At 37.5% G+C, this 12,323-nt stretch overlaps 2 protein-coding genes across 2 annotated transcripts; one reads left to right on the top strand and one right to left on the bottom strand.

Moving 5' to 3' along the window:
* Nucleotides 1-290: 290 nt before the first annotated feature.
* Nucleotides 291-6,431, top strand: LOC104890670 (ABC transporter I family member 20). Its single transcript, XM_010676248.4, has 7 exons — nt 291-587; nt 673-806; nt 1,581-1,700; nt 5,278-5,373; nt 5,471-5,623; nt 5,733-5,810; nt 5,938-6,431. Exons 1-7 carry the CDS (start codon nt 413-415, stop codon nt 6,175-6,177), a joined length of 996 nt encoding a protein of 331 aa, XP_010674550.1. The 5' UTR covers nt 291-412; the 3' UTR covers nt 6,178-6,431.
* Nucleotides 6,432-8,221: 1,790 nt separating this feature from the next.
* LOC104890669 (ADP-ribosylation factor) lies at nt 8,222-12,085 on the bottom strand. The gene is made up of 7 exons (XM_010676247.3): nt 11,958-12,085; nt 11,479-11,640; nt 10,496-10,566; nt 9,005-9,124; nt 8,800-8,918; nt 8,610-8,691; nt 8,222-8,517 (listed from the first exon to the last, which is right to left on the bottom strand). The coding sequence occupies exons 2-7, from the start codon at nt 11,624-11,626 to the stop codon at nt 8,512-8,514; spliced, it is 546 nt and encodes a 181-aa protein (XP_010674549.1). The 5' UTR covers nt 11,627-11,640; nt 11,958-12,085; the 3' UTR covers nt 8,222-8,511.
* Nucleotides 12,086-12,323: the final 238 nt, after the last annotated feature.

A 12,323-nucleotide genomic window follows, 5' to 3' on the forward strand; every position in this document is an offset into this window, starting at 1 on the left:
ATAACACAACATATATGTTATTATCCCACATTTTTAGGACTTCACTTTTTTTATTAGAAAAGATAATTGGTCCGAAGATCAACCTCTATTAGGTTACTAGTCTACGAAACATGGGTAATACTCTGAAATTCGAGGTGATACTTCACTGATCTACTACCTCCTCCTCATCTAACCTCACGTACTTAATAATGTATTAATTATACATCCAGATGTACCACGTACCGTTTCACCTCCAAACCTACCACTAAGCGCGCGCGCAAGTCATTTTGTGACCGAGAGGTCATACAATTGCCACGCCTCAACATTCCACCCCCTTATTTGTCTTTACATTCTTATAAATCTCTCTCTAATTTTCTCCATTTTTGGCGCTCATACTTTACCGACCCACCCAACTACCAAAACTCCCATATCAATGGCAGACACACCAACACCATCACCATCACCAACGGTCGAGATCAACGGCCTAGCATTCACGTACCCAGGAATCGACGGTCACCCACCACCGGGGTCCACCCCTCTAATTAAAGACTTCAACCTTTCCCTCTTCGCCGGTGATCGATCCCTTCTTGTGGGCGCCAATGGCGCAGGTTCGATTCTTCGTAAACACCAAGATTTCATCTTTTTCTCTCCTCCATTTTAAATTCACTTGACATTGCTTTTTTTTTGTTTTAGGGAAAACGACGATACTGAAGATATTAGGTGGGAAACATATGGTTGAGCCTCACATGGTTCGGGTTCTCGGGCGATCCGCTTTTCATGATACCAATTTAACTTCTTCGGGTGATTTGTGTTATCTTGGTGGAGAGGTTTGCTATTTCATTTTACTCCTCTCTTTATTATTTCTTAGCTGTTTTTTCTACCACCTCCTTTCAAAATATAAGACACGCCCGATGTTCGAGGTCGAACTTTTTGTTAATTACTCTTAATCTTAATTTATGTTAATAGAAAAATTTTAAAAATAACGTTATTATAGTAAAAGAAAATTTAAAGCGTGAATGTCTTATATTTGAAACGGAAGGAGAATTGGAGATGGTACTAGTTTAGGGTAAATTAATGACAAAATTATGCATCAATGGGTGTTATTAATGGCTTAATGCTTAGTTATTAAATGTATCACATTTACCATAATGCTAGTAGCTTGCTGGACATAGCTACATCTAGCCACCGGATGGATTACAACTCCAAGTAGATCATTTAAGAATAACGGTTAATGTTGAGTTGAATTCAAACTTTACCTTAAAATTCTATCAGTAGTGGGTAAATTATGTACTGGGTCAACCGAGTTTTATCCGGAGCTTTTCACTGTTGTGTTTGGTAATTTGTGCTTTATTGTGGTAATATTGATTCAATGAAAAGATTTTGTTCTCCTCTTTGATTTAAAATTTCAAATTTATATTGTCACTTGGAAATGGATATGTAGATGCTGTTTATTTCTATAGCTTGAATTTAATTCGAGGAAAAGTGACTCAGAAGAATTTCAAGTTATTAGTTTGTGATGAGTTTATACGTGTTTGCAAAGGACTCAGACATACTTGTGATAGCTATGCAGTTCCTTTACAAGATCAATATTGTCTGTGTAGTGGAAGCGAGATGTTGCTTTTGCTGGATTTGAGGTTTCTATACAGATGGATATTTCTGCTGAGAAAATGATATTTGGAGTAGGCGGTGTAGATCCTGCAAGAAGGGCTGAACTAATCAAGGTACATTGAAGAAGAAAACTATATATTTGACATGTTAATGATGCTGCCTTTTCATTTATTTTTTTGACATGAGCGCAAATTCATTTGTCAGTATTGGTGAAAGAGTGGTGGGGTTAGTGCGTCTAATAATCATTTTAGCATCTCCTGTTTTTACTTGAAAGCCAATGTCTTTTAGCAATTAATCAATGGTTATTGTAGATGAGTCCACCCACCCCCAAAGAAAAAGGAAAAGAAAATAGAAATAGATCTCGAGATAGAGCGAGGGTAAAAAAACTAGGTGGATGGTGATCTCAAACAGTCTAGAGTTTAGTCCTGAAGATCCATGAAACCCCTAGTTTTGAATTAACTGTAGTTTTTTTTTTTTCACCTGGAACCAGAGGAGCAGATTATAGTCCTGCAAAGTTACATGGATAAATAGAAAGCCTCTTTTGGCTACTGTGATTATAAACCTATTGCAATGACATTTTGAATCCATGCTCTCGATAGAGTAATGCAACTAAAGGTATGCTTGTTGATTGCTGTTCTCCACATCATGTAACCTCGTGATCTTTTATCATTTCTCTTGAGGTTGGGGGTAGAGATTGAGAGATAAGATTATAACTTTTCTAGAGCTTAAGATATCTATGCAACTCTAAAGGAGCTTGCTGCACCAACTGATGACTGGTCCTTGTGCTTTGATCTACTTTTGTCTTACCCTTTTCATGTTATATTCCTCCTGTGGTTCTGCACATCTACAGGATGATTTAACGTATGCAGGTTATTGCATGAATTTGGCAATTCTTCTTCATGACTCTATCTCTCTTCCTGTCTAAAACATACTTTATTCATGGCCTTAGTGAATGGTACATATCCAATGACTAGGGATGAAGTTGTCCAGGGTCAGCTTTCAGACCTAGTAACCATATAACTTGATATTGGAGCTTTTAGGATCTCATTGGGGATAGATAGAGGAGGTATTTCATCTTCTTCCCTGCTTTTCTTGACCGTTCTAACAGCCCAAGCATTTTTGTTGGTTTAAGAAGTAGATCTTCTTTCTCAGGTACAATTTTTAGTGCATATTAGAGCAAACAATGTCTATATAATCTACCTCATCCTTCAAATTGGACTTAAACTAGAATGATCCGCCAGAATTGTAAGGGAGCCAAGCTTTGTGTTATCTGGCATTTCTCTTATTCTAGGATTAATTTTTAGAAAAATCTACTCAGTGCCGGTTGCACTTAACTAGATTGTTTCCTGTTAAGCTCTTGATTTAATTATTTGCACATAGGTCTTCATATTTCTCATACCACAATTTGGGAAGCATTATATAGTTTTCTTCACTCTTCTCCTGCTCAGTAACATCTCCTTACTTTGCGTTGCTTCATTTCCACTAGAGTTCCTTTTTTCATGTTGCTTCACGCAATATTAAGGAGCCTATTTTTGTTTGAACACAGACGACAACCAAGGTTCATTTGGTTGGTTTCCCCCATTATTTTCCGAATGTGATTTTAGTCCTATTTTCATATGCGGTGACTTATTGAATCGTAATGTTCCTCTCTTGTTTTTCTGTCCATCTTATACAAAGGGGATTGTTAAACATCGCCATGAAATTACTTAAAATCGCCCAAAATTTATTTTTATAGACAATTTTACCCTTTCCTCTTTTCCACCACCCACCACCCCCACCACTGCCCTTTCACCCTGTCCTCTTTTTCACACCACCCACCACCCCCACCACCACCACTGCCGTGTCACCCTCTTCTTTTTCCACACCACGCACCACCCCCACCACCTATTTTCCCACTGCCACCTGCGACGTCCACCACCTCCATCTCCACTCACACGCTGAAAAAAACTCAATTTTTTTTAAAATGCAAACGTTCGGCATTGAATTTCTTGTTCAGCTTTCATTGTATTTGGACTCATCGTTATCCTTCTACAACTGCTATTGTTTTTGTTTGACATCTTGGACTTGAATTTCTTAGAACTTGCTTATTACGGACTCTGGTACAGTGTTCTTCAAATTATATTCATTATTACTTCCCAACGGTATGTGATAAGCATGTTAACATGTAAAGTTCGTACTTCTAAGTATGCAAGCTTGGTTCTACTTTATGCTAAAATTTTGTACCTTGCAAGAAGAGTGTAAACTCTGATCTTGAATCTTTCAACAGCAGCACATTATTATTGAAAACTCAATTTTTTTTTAAAATGCGAACGTCCGGCCAGGACGTTCGCCCCATGGGATCGCCCCATGGCCAGAACGTCCTGGCCGGACGTTCGAACCATGGGGCGAACGTCCTGGCCGGACGTTCGCATTTTAAAAAAAAATTGAGTTTTCTTCAGCGTGTGCGTGGAGGTGGAGGTGGTGGACGTCGTAGGTGGCAGTGGGAAAATAGATGATGGTGGTTGTGTGCGACGAAAGAAGTGGAGGTGAGGGTGGTGGAATGAGGTGGATGGGTGGTGGTACACATGGTGTTGAAGAAGGAGAGAGAAGGGTGATTCAAATGGAGGTGAGGATGGTGGAGTGAGGTGGGTGGGTGGTGGTGGCAGCCAATAGGAGATGAGTGGTGGTGGTGGTAGCCAATAGGAGGTGAGTGGTGGTGGTCATTTAAGAATAGAAAAGAAAAAGGTTATAAATGTAATTTTAAATTTTTTTTTGGGCGATTTTAAGTAATAGTAGGGCGATGTATAGAAGTTCAGTATACAAAATATCATCAACTTAAGTGCTTTGGACATACAACCTCTGAGGATTCGGTAAAGGATTATAAACCTTACCTTTGACCGCTTAAGCTTCAGCTTGCTAAGAGTTGCTAAGAGTTGAAACTTTGCAGAAGTTCTCGGAAACTCTGATGACCGATTGCCGACCAGTAACTCTGAATATTTTCTTTTTACTTTTTGTGTCATACAGCCTCCTCCCTGGAATCAGGAGCTCCCTTCTTTTTACCATATGAGAGTAACCTGTCCTCTTTTTCACCCAAGACATTTACGGAAAACCTTATGATTCATTATATGCTTGATGGATATTGTAGATCGTAGGAAAGCAGGATACTTCATTTTGTTCCATGCTTCCTTAGGGTGATAATGTGTATGTTGAGCTAGAAAAGGCGGCATCAGATGTGTAATATGGTTAGAAGAGGTTAGTAGCTTGCCTTAAAGTCATCAATTTTTAAACGCACTTCTCTCTTAGAGCAAGCACATTGGTGACATGGTCACCGTTCTTTCACCCAATTCCTTAATTCAATCAATGACCTAGTACCTTGCTAAGCATGCTCTATGGTAGTTGGTCCTAATTCTAAGCTCTAACTCAAATTCAAGCTTGTCATTGTCTACAAACCAATGAAATCAGATCAGGCATTTGGAGTAAGGCGCTTGATCTGTTTGTCAGATCTTTTTCCTTGTATATATGTATATAAATGCCCTTCTCTGGCTTTTATCTTCCAAATCTAGAGGATATGTTATGTACCTGCCACATCAACTTGACTCAGTAATTCAGTAATTTTGATTCTAGCAAGGTGATTTGTCCATTTTTATTAGGCAATATAAGCATAAAAGAATGGAACGGTCTTCACGTGTTAATCTGTTCTCTTGTCAGTAGGTGTTGGACATCGATCTATCTTGGAGGATGCACAATGTATCCGATGGCCAGAGAAGAAGAGTGCAAATCTGTATGGGCCTCCTGAAGCCATTCAAGGTATATCTTGCCGTTGCTCAAATTTCAGAGTTAACCTTGGGTGCTACCTTAAATATCTTATTATCAGCTGAGTTAAACCCTTGTCCTGTTTTTCTAGGTTCTTCTGCTTGATGAGATCACTGTTGACCTTGATGTCTTGGCAAGAGCTGACCTTCTCAAGTTTCTGAAGAAGGAATGTGAAGAGAGGGGTGCTACAATCATCTACGCAACACATATATTCGATGGGCTCGAGAACTGGCCAACACATATTGTGGGTTTAGTTAATCTCTAATAGTTTGTGATAGATACACTATTTTTAGTAGTTTTTTTAAAAAAAACTGAACGATGCAATGGCTTAACTAACACTTCTTTTTCTGCAGGTTTACGTAGCTCAGGGCACGCTACAATTAGCAACGCCCATGGACAAACTTAAGGATATATCAAATATGTCACTAATGGTTAGTCCCCCCCCCATCCCCTCTCTCCTGAAACCACCAATACGGGAGGGGGAGAAGAAGTCGATTACAATTTCTTAGCTCTTCTGGCTTAATGGAGTAATGATGACCTCTGATGGTTTTCTTGCAGAGAACGGTGGAGAGTTGGCTGAGGAAAGCACGAGATGAGGAGAGAGAAAGAAGGAAAGAAAGAAAAGCAAAGGGGCTCCCAGAATTCGAGAAACAAGTTGAGGGAAGCAGAGTCGTCGGTGATCCTGCTCATGCTGCTATTCGTGTAATTAACAATGGATGGGCTGCTGGTAGACTGCATTCCACTCTTGCTGGTGAAGAGAACTTCACCTTCAGCTCTAACAGAGTCCTAAGACAATAGCTCTACTCATTCAATGTATCAAATTTAGTGGATTTGATGGTGTTCTATGACTGTTTCAACAAGCTATCTACAAGCAGGCTGCCATTTTTTCGGGCTGTTTACACATTACACATATAGCATTCAGGGAGACTTATTCTTCTTATTATCATTATTTTCTGTTGTACGCATAAATTTGCATATCTTTTTGGGAGAATTCCTTTTGTAGAATGGAAAGAAATTTCAAGTTAGTCCAATTTACCACTTCTATTGTTTGAGATTGGTTGGCTACTGTTTTCTGGTGGATTCTGCTAGCATTTGCCCACCCCTTCTGCTAAGTACGAAATACACGAATTGGTTAAACCAATTACTTCCTCCTGTTTTTCAGATGTACTTGTTATTTAGAAGTGCACATTCAATTAGTAAAAAGCAAGAGAGAATGTGGTATTTTTGCATTAAAAAATATATTTATAATATATACTTGGCTAGATTTTCGTTTGCTAAACAAGAAATAGGTTGGTTGTAATTAGGGGTGAGCCTGAGCTGTTCGTGAACAGTTCGAACTCAACTCGATCAAAGTTCGTTCAGAGCTCGACTCTTTGTGGCTCGGCTCGAGTTTAAGTTCGGCTTGAGACTTTAACGAGTCAAGCTGAGTTACAACAAGTTTGGATCAAAAACCTCGTGAACAGGCTCGATTACTTTTTTATATATGGAAATAATGATTATGTATGTATGTATGTATGTATGTATGTATGTATGTATATATATATATATATATATATATATATATATATATATATATATATATATATATATATATATATATATATATATATATATACTAAATAATAGTAAGTTAATTGTTTTGTTATCAAAGAATAAACTCAAAAAAAAAATAAAAAAAAGACGAGTAAACTGATGATAATTAGGTCAAGCTTGTTCGAGAACAACTCGATAACGGTTTCGATCAACGCTTGGTCAAAGTTCGGCTCGGTCCCAGGCTCCCAACTCAGTTCGGCAAGTTCTTCGAACTCGAGCCCAGCTAACAAGAGTTATGGCTCAGCTCGATCGAATAAGCACCCCTAGTAGTAAGCCCCGAATAGAGTATAATTAAGAGTTGTTAAATCCCATGGACAAACATACAGCTAGTCCTTGTATCTTAGGAGCCCATAAATCCACTAGAATAGCTGCAAATCCATACAATTGACCACCGAGGCATGGTTGCCAGCTCTAACTATCCTCTTCCCAACCACGCCAATGTTGACGTTTGATCATCAAAGCATACTCTTCACGCAAATTCTCTTTCCTTGGTCCTTTGATCATCAAGGTCACCACAGGAGAATTAATACTAATTATACATTGCCTTCAAAAGAACAAAAAATGACTTTTTTACACTTAAAACCGAAATTGTAACTGAGCGTTTCGTGGTTCAAAAATGCCAAACGCTCAAAAATGCTGAATCTCATCTAAACCATCACTTATTCGTCTTAATCAGTGATAGGCAACGCTACTCGAGCTCGGTTATATTGGTTTACTGTAATTTCCTTGTAGTGCAACTTGGTGTTTGAAACTTGCCTTAGTTGTAGATCTTTTGCCAATCACTTCAATAGTACCAACTCCTGGTACCTTTTACAATGGACCATCTTCCCTTTCATTGATTCTATCCTTCCACAATTTTTAGGCCTTATCGAATAAAAATGGCACCTCCCACAGTATAATAATCCAAGCTGCTGATATAGCCATTATTATTACTCCCTCCTTCATGGATTACTAGCAACATTAGGTATTATTCGTAAGAGAGAATAAATTCAATTGTTGCTAGTACTTTGTTACATAGGGAGTAACGTTTTGATAACCAGAAGAGCTATACAGCTGTTGTGAACTAGATCCTAAAAATTCAGCTACTGGAGATGAATAGTTAGCCTCTAATCAGTAATCACAATAATAATACTCTTCAGTGACTAATAAGAGTAACTAAATCAGATGGACGAAAGTCCAACACTACTTTAATCAACCTAGAGTCCCTACAAAGCTACAATAACACAACTATAAAATGGAACTGCCATCGTTTTGCTCCAAAAGAATATCACCGTCACAGTATATATATCAACATGAAACAAACTCTTTTCCTGAGATACATTTTAGTTATTCTGAATCTACAAAAGTATTGATATAACAATTTCTATGATCATAACAAAACCTTCATAAACATAATCACATTAACACAATAACTCTTGTGATTTTTAACACAACAAAGAAAAACACATGCCAAACGCTCAATATCATCTCCCACTTGAACAGGTGCTGCAAAATCCACACATATTCTCATCCTACGCTCAGCCGGGCATATCCTGCCATCTAAGCCTGTCAAATGAACAGAAAGATTTCAGTAAAATGCAAAAATGTAAAATACTTCATATTTGTATGATAAAATCTCTATAGGTTTAGAAATCCACCTTGCTAGCAATGTTGTTGGACAGCCAGTCCAGTCCTTCGTAGAGACCTTCACCAGAAGTGGCGCACGTGCTCTGGATATACCTGCAGATACAAAATTTAAAAGTTAGGAACCCTTCAAATTCAGTCACAGCCAGCAAGGGCGTGTAGAGAAAGGAAATAGTGTAGTGCAAAAGCACAAAATTAAGTTACCAATGACGCTGACGAAGGGAGTTGAGACCAAGCTTATCAGTAATCTCCGCAGCAGTCATAGCATTTGGAAGATCTTGCTTGTTAGCAAATACCAGGAGGACAGCATCTCTCAACTCATCCTACACAAGAAGATATCACACGATGATAAAATCATCAATCACACAGATGTTCAACCTCAGCTCTCAAATCCTAGTTCAATACTCACCTCATTCAACATCCTGTGCAGCTCATCCCTTGCCTCAACAGCACGATCACGATCATTGCTATCCACCACAAAGATGAGACCTTGGGTGTTTTGGAAGTAATGTCTCCATAGAGGTCGGATCTGGATATTCCACAAGATTATGAATGAGACAACATTTTAACCCATGTATTACTACCAAAATTAACGCAGTGGAGCTAAATTAATGTGCAACTTGATGTGCAATGTGAGCAGCATCATGAGTTCCACATTTACATAAAAAAAAGTAAGGGAACTCACAAAAAAGCCCAAATATATTTAGCTTATGAAAACGTAGAGTGCCAACCAAGGATATATAATCAGCACTGGACCATGAATAAGCATTGTTGCATTACAATATGTTGAAAATAATTTCAACAAATTAGCAGGGCAACATGGTATTAAGAGATATATGCCACATTTCATAAAAGAACCTTCGATTACAAAATCCGGAAGGAAACCCAACACATATGGTGCAAACAAAATACAACTTATGCTTTTGCTATGTGCAGACAAGAAAAGAAACGTCAGCACAAGACCATAAGCATGCACAATTTACGATAAGTGCATCTAGAATTCAATCAAATATATTTCAGAAACAAGGTTTATAGTAAATTCAACATTTGATGTCTGCCACAGCATGGATAGCCTTCCCTTACAACAACGAAGAGAAAACTGAAAGACGAGGCGGCACCAACTGATATTGCTTATTGTTATGTTATGTACTGACGGAACAATAAGTAATCAGCACAAGACCGTCAATAAGCATACACATCAAAAATGAATACACCTTCTTGGAACTCAAAGAGTAAAAACAGGTAGGAACCAGTCCTCCAGCTACACAACTTCTTCAATTATATTTTATAAGGGTATCATGAGTAATGTAAGCCACAGCATGAATAACCTTCCCTCATTCATATTGAAGGGAAAAAGATATTACAAGGTGGCGCAATCATTATAGCTTATGATTTTGTTGAGTGCTGATGGAGGATTAAGAAATCAGCACAAGACCGGCAATAAGCACACAAGTATAAGTATTTACTTAGTATTGATTGCCGTTGAATAGAAGATGTAGGTCATATAACACAGCCTTTTCTCACCTCACAGAGGAAAAACATAAACAAGTGCCGATACTTATAGCAAACAATTTTATAAGTAAATTTTGGAGATAAACAGCAAAAAGAAGTAGCACAAGACCGTACAGAAGCACAGCAAGAAGAAACAGAATCCTAGCATATGTTCAGTCTGAAATACACACACATAATGCGTGCACAAAGATATCCAAGTATCATATTGTTGCATTATTTCACATTAATCAAAAAGTCAACAAAACATTTATGTGTCCACATTACTTGTCAGTTGAAATATCAATGTACACTAGTGTCGCTTTAAAATTCTAACAAAGCATTACTAGTTAATTGCACATAAAAATGAGATAACTAAGATAGTTATTGAGAAATTTAAATAAATAATTACCTTGTCTTGACCTCCAACATCCCACACAGTAAAGCTGATGTTCTTGTATTCCACGGTCTCAACATTGAAACCTAATCACAAAGCAAAAAGTATACTCCTTAATATGATCCATATGACAGAAGCAAGTATAACAGATGTAACAAGTAGAAAATCTACAGAAACACTAGACCATCATCTATCATCACTTCAACAGCAACAACATGAATGTATAAAGACAGAGAAGCATATAAGGATGGCATGAAATACTCTAAAAAGACGATACCTCACGGACCTAAATCCTATCATAACCTAAAAAATAATCGAAGAAAAATAAGATAGATTTAAAAGGATCTTCACCTCTCCTTCACCTCTCCCTCATCTAGGTTGCTTCTTTCACCCTACCCCCATCCCTCTACAAATCAAGAGAAATGTTCAACCATTTCATGATCAAGATAAATTTATTGATCATTTCATTACAGCACTACCAGCAAATGTGCTGTTAAAATGACATCGGCATACTCCCTCTGATCCAAGATCTTAGTATCACCTAATTACTTTTGATCCAAATCTTAGTATCAACAAATCACTATTGTATCATTTCATTACAGCACTACCAGCAAATGTGCTGTTAAAATGACATCGGCATACTCCCTCTGATCCAAGATCTTAGTATCACCTAATTACTTTTGATCCAAATCTTAGTATCAACCAATCACTATTGATCCGCATTATAACTCATAAACTCAATGTGGAGTACTAATGCAACATTTTCACATAAATCAAAATAACATTAAACCATTGTATATTACACTACATTTTATACTATACTCAAAATGGCTAAAGATGTTTACATTTTGGATCAATAGACATGAAATAATACACAGACTACAAAACACTTCTGATCTGCACCAATTTACAATTCTAATCCTTAAATCTCAGTAACATAAGCAACAAAAAAACTTAACAGAACATATAAGACAAATATAATGGCGAAAAAAGCTTACCGATGGTAGGAATGGTGGTAACAATCTCTCCAAGCTTAAGCTTATACAAAATGGTGGTCTTACCAGCCGCATCGAGACCTACCATTAAAATTCTCATTTCTTTCTTCGCGAAAAGGCGACTGAAAAGCTTCGTGAATGAGAGCCCCATTTTCTTCAACAAATCTACACCAAAATCCACCAAAAATTCACAAGTCAAAGATCAAATCACCGACAACAATCACGTAAATTTCTTCTCATTCAAATTCAAAATCGATCAACAGATTCAATCGTGAATCTGTTTTCAAACACAATTCCGATCACAAAAATGTGATAGATCTTTGAAAATCGCAAACAAAACAGATCGAATTTGAGCGAACAATGAAGATTTCTTCGCAATTTTGATCGAAAATTACCAGATTCAAAAATTCAGTTGAAGATCTGATAATGATGATCAAAATGAGCTCAAAAAAATGAAGAGAGAGAAAGAGAAATGCGCTTACATTGAGGAGAGAGAAAAAAGAGCTAGGGCAAGAGGGTGGACGGCGGGCAATTCTTGAGTGTCCGCCCGTTTTAAAAGTTTATAATATCAACGGGTCCGTCAAATTTATTTGGGTTGATATTAAGGGGTTATTTATAGATGGGCCTTTGTGGGCTGTGGGCCCATGATGGTATAATTTGATGACGTTATAACGACGGTATGATTTGCCGTTTGATTTAGAAGTAGTAGCTAGTTCGTGTCCTGGGCAATACATTCCCGATTTATTTACCATCGTGTATTTGAATCTTTAAAAATAGAAATATTGTCTTGTTTTTAAATTATTTCTATTTGAAAAAAGACCAATTGAGTATTATAATGTAGTTGATGA

Source organism: Beta vulgaris, chromosome 4, assembly GCF_026745355.1.
Source record: "Beta vulgaris subsp. vulgaris cultivar EL10 chromosome 4, EL10.2, whole genome shotgun sequence".
Classification (NCBI taxonomy): domain Eukaryota; kingdom Viridiplantae; phylum Streptophyta; class Magnoliopsida; order Caryophyllales; family Amaranthaceae; genus Beta; species Beta vulgaris.

Coding starts and splice junctions, on each gene's coding strand:
- LOC104890670 (XM_010676248.4), top strand. CDS start 413: ATGGCAGACACACCAACACCATCACCATCACCAACGGTCGAGATCAAC. Junction 807..1,580: donor TGTGTTATCTTGGTGGAGAG/GTTTGCTATTTC, acceptor TTGTCTGTGTAG/TGGAAGCGAGATGTTGCTTT. Junction 5,374..5,470: donor GCCTCCTGAAGCCATTCAAG/GTATATCTTGCC, acceptor CTGTTTTTCTAG/GTTCTTCTGCTTGATGAGAT.
- LOC104890669 (XM_010676247.3), bottom strand. CDS start 11,626: ATGGGGCTCTCATTCACGAAGCTTTTCAGTCGCCTTTTCGCGAAGAAA. Junction 10,567..11,478: donor TACCACCATTCCTACCATCG/GTAAGCTTTTTT, acceptor CTTTGTGATTAG/GTTTCAATGTTGAGACCGTG. Junction 8,919..9,004: donor TGCACAGGATGTTGAATGAG/GTGAGTATTGAA, acceptor CTTCTTGTGTAG/GATGAGTTGAGAGATGCTGT.